We start from the raw sequence: 24,466 nt of genomic DNA, 5'->3' as shown, positions 1-24,466 counted from the left end.
TCTCCTTCACAAGAGCAAGTGGACCCCTAACAGGTTGACCAAAGAGGAGTTCAAAGGGGCTGTAGGCCACTCCTTTCTGGTGTACCTCCCTGTAGGCAAAGAGGAGGCACGGTAACAGTACATCCCATCTCATCCTGAGTTTTTCAAAGAGTCCCTTAATCATGCCTTTGAGTGTTTTGTTAAAACGTATAACCAACCCATTTATTTGGGGATGGTAAGGTGTGGTGAATTTCTAGGTTACACCACACTCTTTCCACATAGCTTTTAAGTATGCAGACATGAAGTTGCTACCTCTGTCTGAGAACACCTCTTTTGGGATACCCACCCTGGAAACATTTCCCAGTAAGACTGTGGCCACTGCAGGAGAAGTAGTGGTCGTAAGAGATATGGCTTCTGGATACCTGGTGGCATGGTCCACCACCACCAGAATAAATCTGTTTCTAGAAGCTGTGGAAGGGTTAAGGGGGCGAACAATGTCAACCCCTACCCTTTCAAAGGGTACCCCAACCACTGGCAGTAGAATTGAGGGGGCCTTTGGAGTGCCACCTGTCTTGCCACTGGCTTGACAGGTGACACAGGAGAGACAAAACTCCATTGTCTCTCCTGACATATGGGGCCAGTGAAAGTGAGGGACCAGTCCATCCCAGGTTTTGCTTTGCGCCCCAGGTGACCAGCTAGGGGAATGTCATGTGCCAAGGTTAACAAAAACTCTCTGTATTGCAGTGGTACTACAAATCTCCTGGTGGCACCAGGCTTGGGTTCCCTAGGCTCTCACTACAGGAGATTGTCTTCACAGTACACCTTGTGGGTGCCACTTATATCCCCTGTCTCCTGTCGGACAGCTTGTTGTCTCAAACCCTCAAGTGTGGGACAAGTCTTTTGAGCCATACTTAATTCCTCCCGGGCAGGCCCCCCTGTACCCAAGAGCTCAGCTGTGTCAGCTTTGAGTTCTTCAGGTGAAGGTTCTGTCCAAGGAGTAGATTCCTCCTCCTCAAAGGGGGAATCATCAGTGGAGGGGAGGATAGGGGATAATTTCTTACCCTTTCTACCCCTGCTTTTGGGAAGCTCCTGGTCCATACATTCAGGATGTAGGTTTCCCTGTTCCCTTTGCTTCTTGGCCTTAGCCCTTGGCAAAGCAAAGATATGCCCAGGAATGCCCAGCATTTCTGCAAGAGACTCCAACACTACTTCAGCCCAAGCTGAAGTATCCAAGTCATTCACTAGTAGACACTCTACAGGTTGGTCTGTGGGCACTGTAACCTTTTTAGGACCAGTAACACCCCAACCCCCCAAGCTGAGATTAACAACTGCCATGGGGTGGCTCACAGTATTGTTGTGGGCATCAGTCACTTGGTACTGATGACCAAGTAGGTGTTGCTCAGGGGACACCAGTTTTCCAGTCACCACTGTGACACTGGCACCTGTGTCCCTGTAGGCCTCAACCTGAACACCATTGATTAGGGGTTGTTGCTTATCCATATTAAAGGGACAAGCAACAAGGGTGGCAAGGTCAATGACACTATCAGAGACTAAAACAGCCTCAGTTGTTTCCCTAACTAAACAAGCTCCCACTACACTTCCCAGAGTTAGCAGTGCTACACCCTTGGATTGAATATTAGTAGTATTAGTCTTCCCACACCTACTGCTATTGCTAGGGGCACTAGTTGTAGGAGTGGGGGTTGTAGTGGTGGGAGGTTTGGTGCTTTTCTTAGGACAGAAGCTGTCTCCTGCCCTATGGCCTTTATATTTACAAATATAGCACCAAGGCTTTTTGTTCTGGGAAGACGATTTAGACCCACACCCAGAGGAGTTTTGTGTCCTGATGAAGATACTTTCTTATCTTTGTCCCCACCTTTGTCATGAGACTTACCATCTTCCTTCTTGTCTTTGTCACCCCCTGTATAAACTTTTCTGCTCACCCATTTGTCTGCCTTCTTTTCCAATTATTGGGGAGAGGTCGGACCTGAGTCTACCAAGTATTGGTGCAACAAAGCAGACACACAATTATTCAAAATATGCTCTCTCAATAGTAAGTTGTTCAAGCCCTCATAGTCAGAAACTTTGCTGCCATGTAACCAGCCTTCTAAAGCTTTCACAGCACAATCCACAAAGTCAATCCAATCCTGTGAGGACTCTTTTCTGGTCTCCCCAAACTTAATCCTGTATTGCTCATTTGCAAGTCCAAACCCTTCTAAGAGTGCATTTTTGAGAACTGTGTAATTGCCTTTATCCTCTTTTCTGAGAGTGAGAAGTCTATCCCTCCCCTTGTCAGAGAAGGACAACCAGAGGATAGCAGCCCACTGCCTTTGAGGGACCCTCTGAACTTTACAGGCCCTCTCAAGAGCAGCAAATCACTTATACATGTCTTCCCCCACCTTGTATGGGAGAACAATTTTGTGAGGGTTTTTGGAATCCAAGGAGTCCTCCCTGGCTCTGTGATCCCTGAAGCCTAAGCTGCTGCCACCATGGCACTGCCTCTCTCTCTCCACTGCCAAGGCCTCCATATCTAGGGCTAACTGTTGCAGCCTCAGCCTGGTCTCCACCAGTTTCACTTTCCTTAGCTCTCTATCTATAGAGTCATCCCTTGGAGTTGTGCTGTGTGATCCCTCAGACACTGAAGTGATGTGAGAGTGAGCAGAGGGGGTCTATTCCTAGGCTAAGTAACCCTTTCTACTTGCCCTCTGGGTGTAAAGAGGGCCCTACCAGTATGGCTTCCCTTCCCACTCCCAGCTATGCTAGTGGGTGTGCTAGGAACATGATAATACTCTCAGGTCCCCTCCCCTAGGTCTAGAATGTCCTGTTCTACCTCACAGACGTTAAAGTCTACTTCGTCTTCCACCTCTCCCTGGCTACCAGCTTGATCCTGGTCATCCTGGAGGAGGAGGCTCAAGAGCACTCGTATTAGGGTTCCTCCCCATGTCCACCTTCTTCTCTGCACACAGCCCCTTCAATTACTTGAAGGTCAGGTTCTCATAGGGAGAGTCCATGACCTCAGAGGTGTGTCCAGTTGCAGAAATGGTGTGTGTTAGGATAGTGTAGGCCCTACATTGTAGGGTGGGCCTAACCTACCAAACTCCTAGTCTCTCAGAAAGACATTTAGAGCAAGGGCTGTGCCTATTCTCTAGCTAACTTAACCTTAGAGACTAGCTTTCTGCACTAGGTACTATGTATACCTCTAGGTAAGGAGTGGTCTTTCCTGTGGACACCACAGGTGACAGAGTGATAAGGCAATTGCAAGGGCTTATCTCACAGCTGCACCACCAATGTAGGAGGATGGCGTGTGGTGTGTGGTGTGTGGTGGGTACCGATGGTACTTACACCTTATACCAGGTATCCCTTATAAGTGTAGTGTAGTCAGTGCCTAGAAGTCAGGCTCTCTAGAGGTATCTGTGGATGAGCAGCCAAGACTTATCGTCTCTAGCAGTGTGTGATCCCTTTTCGTAGTGCTGAGTGGGCTACTTCTTCGACTTTCATGTCCCTCTCTTGTGGGACTTGTGTGGGTGCTGCTTGTGCTTCTGTGGGCTCTCTGTGTTGCTGAGGGCACTCTCTGACCCCCCTCCTGGGTGGAGTCCACCTGGTCCTTCCTAGTCCTGGGCAGCTGCACTTTCCAGTAACTGTGCGTTTTGCATGTGCCAAGGCTTGTTGGTGGACTGCAATCCTCTTTCTGGCGTGAGACATCACCTGCATTCTCCAGGAACTCGACTTCGTCTTCTTGGGTGTAGTGCTGACTCTCCTTCATCACCGTCGACTAACCTCTTGCACCTTCAGTCGGGTGGGTAGGGGATCCACTTGTCTGATCCTGTTAGTGGCTCAAGTTGAGTGCACATTAGAAAAGTGAGGACCAAGTTGAGGTCCCACTGTGGCATCACAAAAGGGTTCAGGGAAAAAATGTGGATTTAACCTTTAAGAAAGTGCATCACTACAGATGAGCTGAATAAAGATGGTTGGTTCGGCAACACGAAAGGCTGTAATTGCTGACAACCTGCAACAGAACCACTGCAAGACCTAGCTGGGGCAAAGACAAAACAAATAGTAGCACGTTTAATAGTCTGGCTTGTAATGGGTCCAGATCAGGGTCACTGCACCAAGCCACAACAGCCAGTGTCCCAGCATTCTGTGTAAATGGATTTCACCAAGATGACATCCAGTACTTCAGGAACTACTACTATAGATCTTGTGCAGTCTCCTCCAACACCTACCTGGAATCCAAATGTTTCCCCCGGTGATGAGCCCAGTGAGACTTCAGATCCCACTGTAGAGCCCACGTATGCCATCTAGCTTGGTCAGACCCAGAAAATTAGGGTGCAGAGTGACAATTTGAAGAATCTTTTTCTCGGTATGGGACTGAGATCAAGACCTCAGAGCATCTTGACATACTTGCACCTTCTCCAAGGGAGAGCGGTGAGATTGAGGCAAGGGGTGCTTGGACTTTTGGTGCTTCTACTTTGACTTAGCGTTCCTGAAGACTTTCAGTATTATGAAGATCAGTCCAGGGGCTGGCCCCCAAGGACAGAAGCGGGTCTGAGTCATAGCAGCCTTAATGTGATTTCTGGTTATGTGCAGTGATGAACACGTTGGCCTTGCAGTCCTAAATTGCCTTTGGATTCATTAGGGCACACTCCCCACAAGACTTGGAGTCATGGCCTGACTCTAGACAATGGAGGCATACCTGGTGGGGATCTGTCACAGACATTTATTTTTGAGAGACCCTAAAGGGTTTAAAGTCGGTGAAATTTACCTTGCACATTGGAAACATTTAGAAGAAAAAGCTAATAAACTGACAACAAAAACAGAGCTAGCTCCGGATCCACATGTGAAGGTGTGGAAAGAAAGGAACTAACGTTAGAGCACATGAGTGGTGTCTACATACGGCTCCAGTTGTTACTTCTGGGGTGGAGCAGAGTTGATGAGGAGCCACACAACGTAATCTACTCAGAGGCTATGCTGAAAAATCTTCCAGATCCAGTATGGCACCTGGTTATATGCGCATGGTTAGGAACCAACAGTAAGACGAAGGCATCAGAAATTTTGTAAAGACACATATCAGACTTTATTGCAAAAGGTAAGACAAGGGATTATCAATGTTCACCATCTACCACAAGGCCCATATACTTGCCCTATTTTGGGAGCATTAGAACTTTGAAAGTATGCATCATTTTGGTCTACTATCACACTATCACTAAGAAATCATGCTCCACAGAAAGGGGATGGCACCTTGGCGGGTAGTCATTTTTAACTAGTTGGCTTCTACCTGTTGATTACCCATTGCTCTTCTTTACACTTTGAAAACAAATGGACTACAGTCTTGGATCTGTTTGGGTAAAAGTCCCTCGTCTTCCATAACTCCCTTTAGTAGCAGTGTTGCTACTACTAACAGGAGAGACATTGACTATGTGCCACAAAATGATCTGTTTGAGTGTAGTGTTTAGTGTGTTTATGAACTCAATGCAGCCAAATCCAACCAATCAATCTAAGATTGCATCTTGTCATTGGTGTATGAATAAGTTAAAGCATACCCCAACAGAAGTAGCCTTATCAGAAGTGTAAAGATGTTGTCGTTTTTTATCAGAAGTAGAACTATAAGGCACTGATGTACTTCAGTTTCCTTGCCATAACGAGAATAGTACTGGCATATGTTACCTCCATGATGCTGGTCATGTTCTATTTTTGTTAGAGGTATTTTTTTTTTTGTTAGAGTTATTTTGTTTTCTACGCATGTCGTTCTCTGCCCTACAGTTTACACTGAGGTGATACTTACATAAGAGCTCAGCAACGGAGAGCTGCAAATGAACAAGTTATGTACCTTTGGTAATTGTATTTCTGGTGGATTTTCTAACCCTAGATTCCTCAATTTTAGAATATACTCTCAGGCACCAGACAGGATCCAGACATTTCTCGTAGCAGTACTCCTGTGTTGCTCTGTGTGGCTTTGTTTAGGCTTTGTTCAGCCGTGGAAGTGAATGAAAAATGATAAAAAAGCTCCACCACCGCGCACCAACATCAGTTTCTTGCTTGAAACGTTTCATGTAATTTGGGACCTTTGCAGATGGTAAAAAGAGAACACTTTCCAGAACAGAAATGAGGAAGATCAGTGCACAATATGTGGTAATATAGAGCATCCACCTGAAAGTGCATAACTAAAGGTGAGTAACTTGTTCCTCTCATGGATATGTCTAACCATAGATTTCTCACCATTAGAAGACATACCAAATTATAACATTCCAAAGGTAGAGGGTCTGTGGAGTTGGCTCAGACCAGAACACCTTGTAGCACCCAGTGGGTGAAAGGCCAACTGCATCAGACCTAGGTGTCAAGGGAGTAGAGCTTTGTTGATGTAGCCACTGATTTCTACGACACAGCCTGAAAGATGTCAAGGACAGGTACTCCATGTGCCAACACAGTGGTGGCAGTGTTAATCCCAGTGGAATGCACCTTAAGACTTTCCAGAAGCAGTTTTTGGGACAATGCACCGCCTTAACAAAATAATTTTCTACACAGCCTATCCTTTGTTTGCCCTAGAGAATCCCACAAAAAGCTGATCATCAACGCGATGGTCCTTGGGGCGTGGCTAGGGAAGCCAAGATGTCGGACGCGTAGTCCGTGTACTCCGACGGGGCCTTGCAATTATCCGCAAAAACAGAGCCCCGCCAGAGTGAAGCTGGCGCCTGAGAAGGGCTGATCTACCGCTAGAGATAGCGGTGCCACGTGAGGAAGAGCCGCTTGATTTGGGGGGACCTGGAGCCAGAAACCCCGCCGCACCTGGGGCCTACCGGGAGCTCGAGTAAACATAGAAGCCGGACGGCAGGGCCCGAACGACTAAACAGAGGAGGCGCGGACATATAAGGAGAGTGGACCGCTAGCGACCCCTGCCCCCGAGTGAACGAGCAGAACGGAGGATGACCACCCTCGCTTGACCGAACGGAGGGAGCGACGCCCGCCTATTGCAACGAGCGGAGCGGAGGGAGCGGGCCTGAGCGGGGGGGACGATGCCGGCTCCTGAGAAGTGCTAATCTGCCGCTAGAGATAGCGGTAATCGCGTGAGGAACAGCCGCTTGACTTGGGAGGACCTGGAGCCAGAAATCCCGCCGCACCTGGGGCCTACCGGGAGCTTGAGTAAACGTGGACGCCGAATGGCAGGGCTCGAACGACTGAACAGAGGAGGCGCGGACATATAAGGTGAGTGGAACACTAGCGACCCCTGCCTCTAGGTGAACGAGCAGAACGGAGGACGACCACCCTCGCTTGGCCGAACGGAGGGAGTGAAGCCCGCCTATTGAGGCAGTAACAAGCGGAGCGGAGGGAGCGGGACTGCCCCTGAGCGCGGGAGACGCTGTCGGCTCCTGAGAAGTGCTGATCTGCCGCTAGAGATAGCGGTGTAGAGTGAAGAAGAGCCGCTTGACTTGGGGGGACCATGAGCCAGAAACCCCGCCGCACCTGGGGCCTACCGGGAGCTTGAGTAAACGTAGACGCCGGATGCCAGGGCTCGAACAAATGAATAGAGGAGGTGCGGACATATAAGGAGAATGGAATGCTAGTGACCCCTGGCCCCGAGTGAACGAGCAGAACGGGGGACGACTACCCTCGCTTGGCAGAACGGAGGGAGTGACGCCCGCCTATCGAGGTCGTAACAAGTGGAGCAGAGTGAGCGGGCCTGTCCCTGTGCGTGGGGGACGCTGTCGGCTCTCCCCGAGGCGCAGTAAATCGCTGGGATACGGGGCGCAGGGACTACCCCACAAGCAAAAGAACCGAGAGAGCAGGAATCAGGGAGAGCCTGGCAAAGGGCGAAACGGACCTGTGACGCAGCCCGAGCACTGAGGAGCAGCACCACATACGCATAAACAACTCAGGCGAGTGGTACGGCTCCCAACAGAACCACCAGGGGGTTAAAACAGATGGCAGTAGAAGCACACAGAGGCCCGAGGTACAAGTGATACCCAAGGCTGGAACCCGATATAACAGCGCTGATGACATCAAAAAGCTGCCGAGGAGGGAAAAAAATGGATTGTGAGGCACTTGATGGAAGTAGAGGTGGAGACAAGCATGAACCAACACAATCCAGGAAAAATTGGACAAAATCCTAGGAGCAATAGAAGACACAAAAACCACACTGCAACACGACATCAGTCAGGTCGCAGTGGAAGTGGTTCTCCTCCGAGCAGATCATCAAAAGCTAGCAGACAGAGTTAAAGACACAGAGAAGATCCTGACAGACATAACCCCGAGACAAAAGGACTTGGAATCCACTGTACTGCACTTGATGGAGAGAATAACAAGGCTGGAACAAAGAGCAGAAGATGCAGAGGGACGAAGCCGAAGGAACAATGTACGAGTGGTGGGTCTGTCAGAAGGAACAGAGGGCACAAACATGGTGGAATACCTGGAGAAGTGGATGAAGGAGACAGTAGCTCCAGACTGCCTAACACCATTCTTCGCGCTAGAGAGAGCGCACCGAGTTCCTGCGAGACAGCCGGCACCAGGTCGACCGCCAAGGGTGGTGATAGCATGTCTGCTACATTATAGAGACAGGGACATACTGCTCTAGAGGGCTAGGGAGATGGGCCCCCACAGAGTAGGCAACGGAGAAGTGACCCTCTTCCCAGACTTTACTCTTGAGGTTCAAAATAGGAGAGCCTCCTTTATGGCAGTAAAGAGAGCACTGAGAGAAGAGGGAATACAGTACTCACTCATCTTCCCGGCCAAACTGAATGTGATGATCGACGGTAGCACCAAGTTCTTCCCTAGTCCAGAGGAAGCCTGGGAATGGCTGGAGACCCGAGGAAGCGGCGGAAAGCAAACTGAGGGCCCAGGGCGTGATCCCACCTACCCGGCCAGAGGCGGGAACAAGAGGACGAGACGCAGTCCCCGTTCACGAGATGGTCCATCACAGACTCAGAAAGACCTGAGTAAAAGAGAGGCCCTAAGAGCAGCGGCCTCAATGAACAAAGAAACTTCACCAAAGAGGAAAATTGACAATGAATCGGACGACACAGAAGCATCATCCGCGGAGAGCACCTGCGGCTCAGAGAACCAGCCGACAGTGACACCGCAGACGGCGGACGAATTAGGGTGATTGTGGTGCAGCCGCGCACCAAGGTGGGGCACACCGACCAGAAGTAAGGCCCCAACGGACTCTGTACCAGCCCCCCCAACAGACTTCTCGCCTATTCAGTAGAATGGCGAGAACTAGACAGACTTGTTGTATTAAGTTGCTCACTGGCACATTTTTTCTGGGCACCCTACAGTTAGGGAGGGGCCCTGGGGTGGGGGAGTTGGGGTTGCGTAAGTTTGGAACTAATAGGTGCATAAACCGAAAATATCATACACATGTGGGTCGACAGAACACACAACAGAGAGAAGAGATTAATGGGAGGGGGTGGGACCAGCATCCCTCACAGACATACCCAGATGACAGACTATAGCATCCTGACATGGAACGTACGGGGAATGGGGTCACCGGTAAAACGACACAAAGTATTGGCCTACTTGAAAAGAAGAGGCATACATGTAGCAATGCTTCAAGAAACCCACTTGACAACGAACGAGGTAGAAAAGTTAAAACGCAGATGGCGAGGACTGGTGTTTGCCACCGGGTACTCGTCTTACTCCAGGGGGGCGCTGATTTGGATCCGTGCTGGTGTGCAATTTGAAGCGAGATCAATAGAGGTAGATCGGGAGGGCAGATTTGTGGTGGTGGAGGGATGACTACATGGGATCCCAATAATGCTGGGAAGCATCTATGCCCCCAACCAAGATCAAGCACCCTTCCTGCAGCGTCTCTCGAGCCGCATCACCTGCCAACAAAATGGGGACTTATTAATAGGAGGAGACTTTTATAGTGTCATGAATGTAGACTTAGATCGCTCTTTACCTCCACTACAGGGGGCAGCGACACATAAAACAACGAAGAAAGTAAGAGAGTGGATAGAAGCTTGGGGAATGGTAGATATCTGGCGAGAACAACACCCAAACGAAAAGGATTACTCCTTTTACTCTGCACTACACCAATTACACACTAGAATCGACAGGGTGGTGTGTACTACTGGGATAGCAAGAGGTATCTTTCATACGGAATACCTGGGACGAACAATATCAGACCACAACTCGCTTTTGGTGAGATGGAGACTAGATGAGGATAGGCCCCCCATTCCGATCTGGAGACTTCCACCAACAGCATTAGAAGATCAGACATTTAGAGAAAATCTTAGATCCCACCTAGCAGACCAAATTAACATAAATAAAGGATCAACGTCTTCTAGGTATCTAGAATGGGAGGCACTAAAGGTGGAGGTGAGGGGCTACAGTATAGGGCAGACAGTCGGGATTAAGCTCACACTAGAACAAGAAGTAATCAAGCTTGAAGACGTGATACATAGGTGGGAAAAGAAAGTGCACAAGAGTGCACAAGAAAGGGAAGAGTACGAACAGGTGATGAAATCCTACTCCTGCGCTGAGGAACAGCTAAGATGCCACTGTTTCCAGAAACACTTGGCCACAGTACAAGCAGAAGAGGGCAGATCGGGGAAGGTGCTAGCATGGCTGGTGAAAGCGGGAGGAGAGGGAACACCTATAGTGAGTGTACGCAACATGAGAGGAAACCACAGATTCCAACCTGGACCCATTAACGAGGCCTTTAAAGAGTATTACACTCACCTATATAGGGAACCAGACGAACTAGAGAAAGACAAACTAACGGAATTCTTACGATCACTCTCGCTCCCGACCTTAGACAGGGGAGAAGGTGAAACACTAGGGGGCCCAATTACGAAGGAAGAGGTACTGGAGGCTATCACACAGCTGGCCTCAGGCAAAACACCAGGAACTGATGGGTTGCCAATGGATTTTTACAAGAAATACCCCAAGCTATTGGCCCCACAGCTGGTAGACCTTTATGCAGAGGCACTACACAGAGGCCTTCTCCCAGACACACTCAGGGAAGCAGTGGTGATTCCACTGCCCAAAATAAAGTCTAACGAGGCCTCAGTCACCAACTTTAGACCACTTTCAATGTTAAAGAACGATTTTAAAATCCTCAGCAAAATCCTAGCTAACCGGCTGCTGCAACATATACCAGCTCTGGTACATGTGGACCAAAACGGGTTTGTACCGAATCGCAATACATCACTCAACCTCCGATGACTCTTTGCCATCTTACAGATGCCAGCAGAAGCAAAGCCACCCAAAGGGATGTTGCTGGCTATAGACTTTGAGAAAGCCTTTGACTCGATCCGCTGGGATTACCTTAGAGTAGTAATGCTAAAGATGGGTATGGGAGACAAATGGGTAAAATGGGTAGACCTGCTCTACACAGCCCCACAAGCGAGAGTCAAGACAGGGAAAGTTATCTCAACCCCCTACGCCATCCATAGGGGAACCAGGCAGGGATGTCCATTATCGCCGCTACTGTTTGCCCTGGCCATTGAACCGCTAGCCACCTACTTCCGTAGGGAGGGTAAAGACAGAGGGGTGAGATGGGGAGGGAGTGAACACAATATCTCACTCTATGCCGACGACATCCTAATCTACCTTAATGACGGGGACACTGGACTTCAATGGCCTGGATAGATTTGCTGAGCTATCAGGGCTAAAACTTAATAGAAGCAAAACATACGTTTTCCCGATCACAAAGGGCTGTACCCAGCCAGCGACATTCCCGGAGACAGTGGTATGGGCTCCTAACACATTTAGGTACCTACGCATCCAGGTGTATCATGACCAGATGGATCTACGGGAGGGTAACCTTGGCAGGGCGCTCAGCTCTCTAAGAGCATCCGTAGGGTTCTGGAGAACCCTGAAACTCTCCATAATGGCCAGAACAGCACTAACCAAAATGATCATGTTACCTCGCCTCCTTTTCTATTTTACTAACTTACTGATATTGATCCCAATGCAATGGTTTAACGAACTAAACTCACTACTCAGAGAGCTAGTCTGGGACGGAGGCCGAAGTCGGACAGCACTATCTACATTATGTAGACCAACTACTGAGGGAGGAATGGGAGTTCCCGACTTTGAGTTATATTATTTAGCTTGTCAATTACAGTGGTCAGCCAGATGGAATGCAGGGGAGGGCAAGCTAGAAAGACACACGGGGAGCAGAGTGTTAAGCATGGAAGAGATCATATCGGAAATGATAGGACGAAAGCTGAAGTTCCAAGGAAAAAGCTTGTTGACGAAAGTAGCTTTGAGGTGTTGGAAGAGATGTTCAAAGAGGATAGGAATAGGTAAACCCTACTCCCCGGCATTACCACTACATGTGTTGAAGGCAGAGACAATTGATGGGAAATGGATGGACACAGATCTAGGGCCCTGGACAAGAGCTGGAATAGGGACGATAGGAGACCTATTTGAGGAGGGGGTACTGAGCTCATTCACCGAGTTAGTAGAAAAAAAAGGGGTTCCCAGAGGTCAGTTCCTGGTGCACCAAAGACTAACCCATATTATACAAGAACACTGGGAAACGGTTAACGCAGAACCCGCCACGCACTGCATGTTACAACAACTACTGACAATAGAGACAGAAGCCCACCAAATCACCAAGCTATACAAAACACAAATTGAAGGCACATTGGACCAATTGAGACCATTGAGAGATAAATGGGAAAGAACACTCGGAAAAGATCTCACAGACTGGGAGTGGAGGAAAATACTGGCATACCCAAAGAAAGTATCGAGAAATACCCGTTTAAGATATAACCAGTATAACTACACTCATAGGACATACCTCACCCCACAGCGCTTAACCCGTATATATGGGGGCACCCCAGCGGAATGCCCCAGATGTGGTGTGGTGAGTGCCGATCTAGACCATATGGTATGGCAGTGCCCAGAGATCCAAACTGGATGGGGACTGGTGACAAATGACCTAGAGAAGCTAGTGGGATGCCCAATCCCACAGACCCCGGCGATATGCTTGGTAGGCCTGAAACAAGACCTCAAAATCGGGAAAGTGCAGGAGCGGTACATAGATACTGCGCTAGCACTATATAAGCGGCTAATAGCAGCAGGCTGGAAATCAACTAAGGCCCCAGTAATAACGGAGTGGAGGTGGGATGTAGAGAGATGGGCGAGGGCTGAATTACAGGCCCTGAAGAGCGAGGAAGCAAGAGGGTTGCGTCAAAAACCAATAGCCCAGGCCTGGGAAGAGATATTGTCAAATTGGAGAAGCGAAGTAATGGAAGAAAACAAGGACACAGAAGACTCAGATTAGCAACTGGCAAGTGAAATAAGACATAGCAAGAAGAAGACCATTGAATAGTAAATGACCCAACTTGTCAATAGAAAGGGTAAGAACTAATCAAGAGCAGGATGATATAAGACAATGCTCTAAACTGCACCCACATAAAAAGACATTTGGGAAAATTGGCACCAGAAAGTTTAGGTTCATGTTTAAGTTTAGATAAGCCGACAGGATAATAGTAAGGACCAATCAATGACTACACCTCACTAAACTGAATGCAGAATAAGACATCGAACATAAATGAAGCAAATAACAATGACGCATGCTGAAAAGGAAAAAAAAAAAAAAAAAGAGGGGGAAAAAAAAGAATAATGATGAAGAAGTACAAATAATGTCTGAAACTGTACATACATATAGTAAAGAATGCAACCTGTAAATGGCAAATGTTAATAAAAATATTTATAAAAAAAGAAATAAAAAGAAAAAAAATAAACGCAATGGTCCTTGGTTTGGTCAAGGAAAAATGGCATACATTTTCTCTGCCATGAGTAGAGCTTACAGCCTAAGGATAAGGTACACTGAACACCACTCTGACATATGGCCACACTTCTCCTATTCCATTTTTTACCATTATCCAGGACCACAATCTCTCCTGTCAAAAATTGGGTTGTTAGTTGACTGGGGTGTGAGCCCTGGTCAAGCAACAGCCACAATCCCTTGCAGGGTGAATCATTAAATCATTAATTTAACCTGTGCCTAACCCCGGGTAGCCTGGCACAAAAAGCAGTCAACTTAAACTTGGAGGCAACGTGTTAAGTATTTATGCAGCACACAAACAGCAATACACTGAAAACACAACACAATAAAAATGTCAAGCCAATTTAGAAACAGAGTAATTTCTAATAAATTACTTGACAACAAAACCATCAAAATCAAGAAAAGGATTTATGGATTTTTAAAGTTTAAGGTTCAAAATAGCAAGTCCTCAGTTTTATAAAATGGCCACCTGGGCACCTTTCGCATCACAACCAAGGGTCCAGAAGTGGATGGAGACCTCTTGGGGGTTCAAGACTCACTCAGGATGGGTCCAGGTACAGGGTTAAGATGTTGGGAGACAGTTATGTCCCTGTGGTTTAGAACAGGAGACCAGCTAAACTAGCCCTTGGAGTCACTTCTGACATCCTGGGTACAGGTGGTGATGCAGGACTCTAAGGGCTGGCCTCTGAAAGTTCAAAGCACGCTCTAGTAGCAAAACAGTCCTTCTAGTTACAGCAGCTGTCTGACAGAGTCCACAGCAGCAGCAAGTCCTCTGAGAGTGCTTCCGCAAGTCCAGAGGCGAACTGAGGAGCAGGTCTGAGAGCCCAATTTTTATACTCTGGTGCCCAGCTCCTAGAAGTTTAGAGACGTTTCCAGAATTGTTCTATGAAGTTCCAGGAATCTCCTGTCTACCCTGCTCTGGCTGCTAGCTGGCTGCAAAGACAATGCAGGGTTCTTAAGCCTATTGAGTAGCAGTAGAGCTCAGCCCTTCCAGGTGGGAGTGAGGCTGTGCCCAGCTCCACCCACCATCCCCATCCTGTCAGTGGAAAGGCCTTTCAGACCCTGCTAATACTATTATTGTGTGACTCTCTGGGGTGAATCCACCAGTTCGGACTGTCAGTTACACCCAGTCATGTGACCTAGGCAAGCTGCAGGCACAGAGGGCAAAGGGCAGGAAAATGCTGACTCTCTAAAAGTGCATTTTCAAACTTGTAATACTAAATCAGACTACCACTAAAGAGGATTTATTATTACAAGTTTATAGATACCAAAATGACATATCTACCACCTCTGGTTTGCAAAGTACAATTTATGGATTTTAATAAGGACATGTGAAACTAAAAATGTCCTACCTTTTAATTACACAGCAGCCTGCCGCAATGGGCTACCTAGGGCCTACCTTAGGGGTGACATATCTAATAAAAAGGGAGTTTACAGCTTGGCAAGGGTTTTAAATGCAGGCTTCAATGTCAGGCCTGGAACAAGTTTTAAGGTGCTACTTAAGTGGGTGGCACAATTAGTGCTGCAGGCCCACCGGTAGCATTTCATGTATTAGCCCGGGATATACGGAACACCCCTCTACACAGGACTTACATGAAAACTGAATATGCCAATCAAACCATGTTTAGGGGAGTGAGTGCATGCACTTTAGCACAGGTTAGCAGTGGTAGAGTCCAGAGAGTCCTAGGGCCAACAGAGCAAAAATCCAGACAAGATGGAGGCAAGCAGGCAAAAAGTTTGGGGAAAGACCACCTAAGGCTGACATGTCCAACATATCCTAACAGCATTTACCCTATAAGGCTCTCTGTACTTGGAAAGTCACCCAACAGCCCTTCCAGCTTTCACTTGACCCAATCTCCCATTGCTGCCCAACTTTTATGAGGAGTGTTGAGTGAGGGCTCACGTTTTTTAACATCTCTCAACCAAGCAAGGATCATTCGGATACTTGCCACATGACCACGAAGGAGTGAGTCCAGTACAATGGTTGACCATGGTGCAACAGGCCTATCCAATATCTAAGAATGCAGGTTGCACATCCATCCTGCTCTTAATGACCAATCCTTTGTCCCTCTTCACCAAGTCATTCTCTTGTAGGTTGTAAAGAATGGTGTGAATAGGCTTGACACAACAAGTTTGCAAAAGGTCTTGCAACTCCAGTGTTTAATTGAGTTCCTTTGGCAGTAATAATGCAATTAGATAGGCCTTCCCTAGTACACACATTTCTCAACCAACCAATTGTGCTTTTAGTAATTATTTCTTTTAAAAGTGAACTCCAACCACTTGGGATGCACATCAATAAAAACTAAAGCAAAGGCTAATGTGGTCATTACGAACTCGGTGGGAAAACCTGCTGAGTTTGGCGCTGGCGGTCTCCAAAAGACTGCCAGCGCATTGAAGACCCCGCCGGCCACATTACTAACATTTCAGTGGGCCTGTACATTGGCGCCAGCTCCACATGGAGCAGCACCCGTCGCGGATATCGCTGCCCATAAATCGGGCAATTACATGCGCAACGGGGCTATGCACAGGGGCCCCGAGGCACCCTTTCCACTAGCCTTTCCCTGGCTCGTCATAATCTCTTCTCATCCTCATCTCTCTAAAGAAACCAGTCCCCGTCATGCCAATGTAAAGAGTAGAGCAAACTGAGGAAATGGAAAAAAATGTGAGTAAGAAGGGAAAAGAGACGGGGAGAAATGCAGAAGTGCGAAGAAGATATGGAGGAAGATAATGATGAAGGTGAGAAAAAAAGGTCTGAGATAAAAGTGAGGTAGGAAAGAATGCAAGGAAAGAAGAAAAATCCTGGCAAAGGAATTCAAGTAAAACAAAGGTGGTGATGGAGATGCAGAAGGGAGGAGAAATGTAGAAGACAACAAATAGGTGGAGGAAAAGAAACAAAATAAAGGACAAAGTGAGGAAAGGAAGAATAAAACAAAGGAACAAGAGGAGAGGGGTGTATGGTCTCTAATCTAATTTTGTTAGGACAGGATTCAGTAAAGATTCAGAAAACAATGAAGCAATCTATTTTGAAGAAAAAATAATCACAAAACATGAAATTAATTTTGTGCACATCAAGTATGAAAAAGTAATCCCATTACAATTTTGAGCTCACATAGGTTTAGTTTTTTAAGATGCGACTATTGTAGGAGTACGGCTGGAATTTGTATTTGAGTGTTTGGAATGGTTAGGATTAGGGTTGTTTTATGGCTAAGGGCTATTTCTATGTTTACAGCTGAATTGTGGGTTGGTACTGATTTGGGTTTAGGGTGGGTATTATAGTTAGGGTCTGGGTTAGTTCAATGGCTAGCTTAAGGGTAACAATTGCAGTAATGATAAATCTGAAAATAGGGATAGAGTTAAGTTTAAATTGAGTTTAGGACTGTGAAAGATTGAAATTAGGGTTAGGGCTCTGTTAAAGGTTAAAATGTGGGACACAAAAGGTGAAGGAATATGTTTAGAGGTAACCCTCTTACTATTTTCTTTTTTCTAGACAATGTAACATTAAGATCCCTTCTCTTCATTATGGGTTGTTCATAATTGTTTCTTCTTGTGTTCTTGTTATTTTAATTATCACACAGATCCACTAAGGATAACCTGTTTCCAGTCCTGGGGTTCCATGCAGTATCTTACCATGTTTATCTTGACAAATATTACATCTTCATGACCTCAATTTGTTTCCTGGGTTCTGCAATTATAGGCTATACAATGGTTTCCCACAAAAACAAATTTAGACCTAATGGTTGGTAATCTCCTTTTTACATTGGCTGAACATTTTAAAAAATAACTGCCATCGTGAGGTGTTTGGAGTTCTTTCAATTCCACCAACACCTAGTGTTTCTATAAAACATATCAGCACCAACATATATAATTTAAGCCTCAACTTAAATTAGAAAACATGTTTCTCAGAAATTACAAGGCTAGTAATTCCTCATGAACTCATTGGAACAGCGATGAGCTTCCCCAGAGCGAATTCACCGATACCCATGATTATAATTTCTCACGAGCTGCACAAAGCATCACCACAGTCTTCACACCCAAATAGCCAAACTGATAACCGCAAAGCAATTACTAAGCTTTTTATGAAAGCACAAATTAATTATTACTGTCAGCGGATACTGCAACTGTGGTAAAATACGGAACCTGTGATGGGGCAAACACAGATGAGGCAATGGAGAGTAGGCACTACAACACTGTCTGGTTTGTGGCTATGGAGTAGTGTACTTATAGTAGCCAGTCATATAGTAATTGAGATTACATGGTAGTGGAAATCAGATTAACATTATATGATGTATTCATAACAGAGGAGTTCTTACAATTACTGGAAGAATGATTTTCTAACAGTTGGTAGCTGAAGAGAAGGTTATTTCTGGAGCACTCAATGGATGAAGATTTCCAGAGAATGCTGAAAGGTATAAGTTACTTACCTTCGGTAATGATTTATCTGGTGGAGACATATTCCAGTTTCAGATTACTTACCTTAGAATTTTCCCCAGGTGTCAGACTGGATCTGGAGCTTTTACTTCGAACAGTACCCTTGCGTGCCATTGTGTGGCGTCGGTCAACTCCGTGTCTGTAGTGGTTGCCATGATGACATTGCAGTCTTATATAGGCACCAATCCGGCGTGCTGTCAGTTATTTTCTTTCCACACAACATGCAGATCAGGAGAGAGCTACCCTTATTCATTTTTTGACTAGCTTTGACCTTTTTTTGTCATTTTTGACTCTTTTGGTGCATTGAAGGATGTCACAGAAGACCAGGTTCAAACAGTGTGACTCCTGTCACAGAATGATGTTTGTGACAGATCGCACCTTGTGGTGTATGGAGCACGACCACGACCCGAAGTCATGCTCAGAGTGCCAGAACATGAACCCAAAGGCTTTGAGGGAGTGGTCCCTGAAGCTCATGGCGGTCCAGCACTAGCCTCCACATTGTTCCCGATCTTGTGTCGAGAAGAAGGTCTCAAGGCCGCTTGCAGAGCCACCACCACTCTTCGTCATCACACTCCAAGACTTCAGGACACTCGGGTCACAAAAAGAAGAAGTCAAAGAAGGCCAAACGTTCTTCGACTTCGAACTGTTGCACAGCTGACGCTGCATGGGAAGAGCATCAACACTCTAGGTCTCTGTCCACAGAGCCTACTTCTGGGTCCGCTCCATGCCTCCCTGAGTTTCCAGGAGCCAGAGCCACCCCTGCCCAGCTGAAGGACTTTTATGAGGCCATTCGCCTCATTTTTGGGCAGACCGAAACCTCTGCAGTGCCATTGGGGCATGGGGGATTGGATGGGGGTCCCTCAGATTCCATGCTGGTGGCTTTGGCTTCGGCCACTCAGGGCTCCTCCAGATCCGGTGTCATATCCGTGCCAATGCCGATCATGCCAACGCAACCTTCCCCAGCATTTCTATCAGATAAGGAGAATGCAATGCATCCCTAGCTACAGTGATTGGGTGTTTCAAAAAACATTTATGCCTAACAGTGAGACACCTGTTTCATCTTAATGCATTTGCCGACCTTTCCCTTCTATTCTGCCCAACTCTTGCCTCTTCACTTTCCTTTGGAATGGACCACATCTCATCACCCTCAGCTTCTAGTTTGCAGCAACATGTTAGACCTCTCCTGCCCTCTTGCAAAAAAACTGAAGGAATGGACACAGACCTACTTGTCTCTCACTAAAGAGTCAACTCTGATGAACAGACAAATTAATAAAACAAATTCTAATGATTGATCATTAGATGTTGCAGACATAGCCATCTGAGTTTTGTAGAAAGATATTTAAACACAAAAAGACAAATTGAAAATGTGAAATTGGATAAAATGTATACAACATTGGAAGCTTAATGTCAAATCATTTTGTAACAATACATAAATAAAATATTCTTACATCATTTGCTTCTCTGATAAAATCTGTAATATCCACTTTGGTGCTAGAGCCCTTCCCTTCATTCATGCTTGGGGCTTGCTGTACAGTAGTAGGCAACGGACTGTCCTTGTTAACCATGCTGTCAAAAAATCTGGAAAAATTAAATTGTTAGATAACTGTTAAAAATAGATTCACAGAGATAATAGCCATCTTCAAATATAAAATGTATTTTCTCACCATAAGTTTACAAAATACAACTGAATAATAAACATATCGAGGATATAACATGCACAACCAAGTTCATGTGTTTGTTGAGGTAGGTCCAACTTTCCTGCAGTTATGTATGTGAAAGTGTGGATTAGTGGGACAGCAGTGGGAACATTCAGAGCTGAGCACCAGTCAGGCCACATTATTAGATGTTGCTAATTTGTATCCTCTAAGATAAATGAATGATGCAAGGGCTGATCAAGTAATGCCTTCCTGTATGTGTGGGGGTTGTCAAAATGACTGGCAGGTCACGTGTGATTGGGAGAGCTCGAGCGGAACACTCTAGTTGTTACTAGCGAGTTAGCGATAAAAGCTGCTCCCTGGTATAAGCGAAGAAGCAATTATGGTTGCTGTCCAGGAGGAGTGCTGTGCACCTCAGCCTTCCAAAAGGCTTAAAAATATCCCTCAAGGAAGGCACCCTGTTAGACTAGAGCCATAAGCTTGACAAGAAGGACATTCCCAAGAGGATCCAATCCAAGGACTAGATTGCCAGTCAATAGTTCTTGCTAACCCATCAGCAAACAGATTCCCTTAGGGAACTTCTTTCAAGAAGCCCCTCTTAAAGATGGTAGTAGTCTTTATATCATACCCCACTACTACTGGGGCATTGTATATAAGCATTTATGAGTATGGCGCCCAGCCAGCAGCTAAGCATATTTCTTTGAGATGTACAAGGCACTGGGTTTCTGGGTTCACAAACCAAAATGGAACAGGAAACATGCCTATGGTAGGCCTAACATACATATTAGGAGACTAAGAAAGACACATACAGAAACACACACCAAAACAAAATAAAAAGTTTAGTCCCAAAAAATGTATTCTACTTTACAGTTCTGTTCTCTAGACCCTAATGATTACTCTCCATTTTTTAGAGAATTAGGTGAAGTAAATATGAAGACAGCAGTAGGTAAGATATTGGCCTTATATTTATTAAGTAAATCAAATCCTCCCAGGATAAGCTCTGCCAGTAACTGCAGACTCCACAGCAGATTCCATTATAGAATGGAATCTCAGAAGGGGTCATCCCAGTGGAAATTACTTCATAACATCTCCCCTCCATAAGTATCATATAACAATGAAACAGATTAATAGGATACAATCAATAAAGAATAAGTAAATAAATGAAAGCATATATAAAAAACAATCAGAAGGCAATATAATCTACAACTATTATTCTATAGCATATAACACTTTATAGCATGCAACCACCTTTCTCAGATTAATACATGCATATTTGTATAATGTGGAACAAAGTGCATAAATCTCAAGCATGAAATGTCAATGCGAAGCATAATCCTCAAACCGTCGAGACAATTTAATTCCAGTAGATTCTCATATTAATTCACCTTGTGCCCTTTCTACACTCTCACCCATTCACCAATGTGAGAATTTTTCTTTTGTTTGCCATTTTCTTGGGTATTTCCTTGGACACCATTCTTTCTCTCCACTCCCTTAGACAATAAAGACATAGGGTTGCAACCTTGCATCAACTCAAACAGACATTTACCGGTCACACTGCATGGAGTCAATCGGTATTACGACAATATTTTGCCCTCAGTTTTACACCAATCAATTCTCCCTGCGAGAGCTAACTGTAATCCTTCTTTGGGTGTCCTATTCCTCCTTTCCACTAAAACATTACCCTGTGGATAATACACACAGGAACACACATCATCTATGTCATACTCCTCTAAGTAGTTCTTCATGGTCTCAGACACAAATTGAACACCAGTGTCAGTGACAATAACTTCTGGCACCTCTTTTTTCTCCCACAACACACGCAAAACTCCAACACTTCTGCAGTGATGCAGTCAGTGAATTTAACTTCCGGCCACCGAGTTTAATAATCCACTACAACAATGGCGAACTTTGGTCAACTACCCAAAGCATTCAATGGTCCGGTAAAATCTACAGCCACCTTCTTCTACAGACTGTCAGACTTATCTGAAGTCACAGGAGGACATTTGTCTAGCTTTAGTGATTACTCCAACTGCACGGTGCTAATTAAATGTTTCACATCCCGGCCAAGACCAGGCTAACAGTATTATCCTCTGATGCGCCTTTTAGTGGCACACATTCCAATGTGCCTTTCATGTACTAAATTCAATATTCTGTTTTTGAGCTTATTTGGCACTACCAATGCATCCCCTCTGAGCAACATTACATCCCCCACTGAAACTTCACTGGTCATTTGACAGAATAATTCCACTTCACAAGAAACTTTAGTTTTCACAGGCCAACCCTCCACCAAGTACTTCATTACTTCTTGCAACACTTCATTGTCCTCCAAAATATTTTTTCATTCATCATGCAAAATTCCTTCATCTGCAATCATCATAACTCTGGCAACCATACAGTTATTATCCTGATCAACTTTTCAACTCATATCATCCACAGGCAACCTAGACAAATACTCAACTAAAGCATTTTTCTTCCTGGTACATATGCCATTTCATAACAATTTCATTACCCATCTTGCATTTCTCAGAGAAATCCATCTGGACCCCCCCATCAACCCCATCTTTTCCCTCCTTCAGAGAATACATCCAACAATGGTCTATGATCAGTTTTGTTATTAAATTCTGTCCCCCCCCACATATTTTCTGAAGTAATGAAGTAATGCATACCTCAATAACAAGCTAACGCCTCTATTTCTATGGTGGAATAGTTCTTTTCAGCCGCTCTTAAAGGTCTGGGGGCATATGCAATAATGACTTCCACTCCATTATGATTCTGCAACATTAATGCACCCAAACCAATGTTACTGGTATCAGTATTAATAATGATAGTATCTATGAAATCAAAAGTGCTGGAGGTACTGCAATGCACTTTTTCAAGAAACAAAATTCTTTTTTACACTCCTTACTCTACAAAAACACCTTACCCTTTGGCATGAGTTCCTGTATACCTTGAGTTTTGTCTGCAACATTGGGAATAAACTTTGTATAGTATTCAGCTGGAATAAACTTTGAACAGTATTCAGCTTGCCTGAAAAAATACCTCGATTAGTCCTTGTTTTCTGGTGAAGGAGCCTTTTCAATAGCTGCAATCAATTTCATTTTCAGAGAAATGCCATTTTTATCAATCCAATGTTCCAAATATTATATCCCACTCACTTTGATTTTACACTTTTCTTTTTTTCCACAGTCAACCCACTGTTCTCCAACACACGCAACACTCCCCTCAATGCCTCATCATGCTCAACTATATCTTTACGAAATACTAATATGTAATCTTGAAAATAAGTGGCTTGTGGCATTCCTTTCAACAAATGATGCATGGCTCGTTAGAAAACAGTTGCTGGGAAAGCCAAACCAAAAGGCATCCGCTTGTATCTGTATGCTTCTTCAGGTGTTATGAACAATGTCAAATGGCGTGATTCTGGATGCAGTGATATCTGATGATACGCAGAAAACAGATCTAGTTTTGTGAATACTGTGGCCCCCTTCATAGTGGTTAACATCTCACCAATATAGGCCAACGGATATCTGTCATCCCAGATGGCTGCATTTAGGTCCCGCAGATCCACACATAAGCGTATATCGTCATTGCTTTTCTTGGCTATAACCACTGGGGCTAACCATTCAGATGCTTCATTTTCTTCACTAACTTCCTTACTACATAATACTTCCAACTCTTGATGTAATGTTCTCTCATAGTTAAAAGAACTACAGGTGGCCTATGTACTTTGGGCACCGCATCTTCCTTTAAAATGATCATATGTGTGAAACCCTTTAACAAACCCAGATTGTCACTGAAAATGTTCAGAAACGCTTTAAAAACAATAGGACTTGAGGCTCACTTTCTGTCGAATCTACTTCTGACATTGCTCCCAAAATTTGCCCAGGATGATTAGGGTCTAACCTTATGCCCATATCTCTTTGTTGAGGCCACCCTAATAAGCTTGAAACATCCTTTGCAAAATAAACCTTTGAAGGGGCTTCTACCTTCTGAAACTACAGATGAATATCAATATAACCCACTAAATCTCTGGGTTTGTTTTCATGCACTACTGATATTAGACGAATGGACCACATGATTGGGAAATCTGGACAAATGTTCTTTCCCAATAAGTGTACAACTTGTGCCAGAATCTGTCATAGCTTTGATATTTTCACCATTCACATTGATCACACAAGATGGACAGTCATCCAATATATTTCTCACTTGTACTATCTGTAATGTCACTTCTTGTTGACCATCATCCTCATCGCTATTTTGTTCTACCACACTCACAGGTGTTTTCATGTTACTCTTTTTTTTTTAGTTTATTTTACTCTTATATACACAAGCAAAAGGCCCTTTTGTCTTACGTCTGTGACACACTTGTCCAATTGCACAACACATTTCACTTGGCGACACACGACCTTTCAACCCACATTTAAAAGAAAGCCAAGTATTCTTGTCTCGTCCTCGTTTGAAGTCTTATTGGGTTTGTCTTTGTTCGTTTTCTGAAACCCTTATGTACAGCTTAGTTTTTTTGTTATTTACTTTCTAGCCAACTCTTTCAAACCTTCATCAGTATTTTTTGTTCTTTTCACTATCTTCATCACCTTTGTCAAAGTCAAGTTCTCTGTATTTAGTAACTTTTCATTTAAATTCTTGCTATTCATACTCGATACCAGTTGAT

The 24,466-nt window shown here is 45.1% G+C and overlaps 1 protein-coding gene across 1 annotated transcript in view; it reads right to left on the bottom strand.

Annotated features, from left to right (window-relative positions):
• TBC1D8B (TBC1 domain family member 8B) overlaps positions 1 to 24,466 on the bottom strand; it is a 783,045-nt gene that overhangs the window by 233,839 nt on the left and 524,740 nt on the right. The window contains exon 13 of the mRNA XM_069212396.1: positions 19,591 to 19,720. Coding sequence (XP_069068497.1) covers positions 19,591 to 19,720 — 130 coding nt within the window. The remainder of the gene's footprint in view (positions 1 to 19,590; positions 19,721 to 24,466) is intronic.

This window comes from Pleurodeles waltl, chromosome 2_1 (assembly GCF_031143425.1).
Source record: "Pleurodeles waltl isolate 20211129_DDA chromosome 2_1, aPleWal1.hap1.20221129, whole genome shotgun sequence".
NCBI classification, from domain to species: Eukaryota; Metazoa; Chordata; class Amphibia; order Caudata; family Salamandridae; genus Pleurodeles; species Pleurodeles waltl.
The sequence above is the reverse complement of the archived record's forward strand: the minus strand, read 5'-3'. Positions and strand labels throughout refer to the sequence as shown.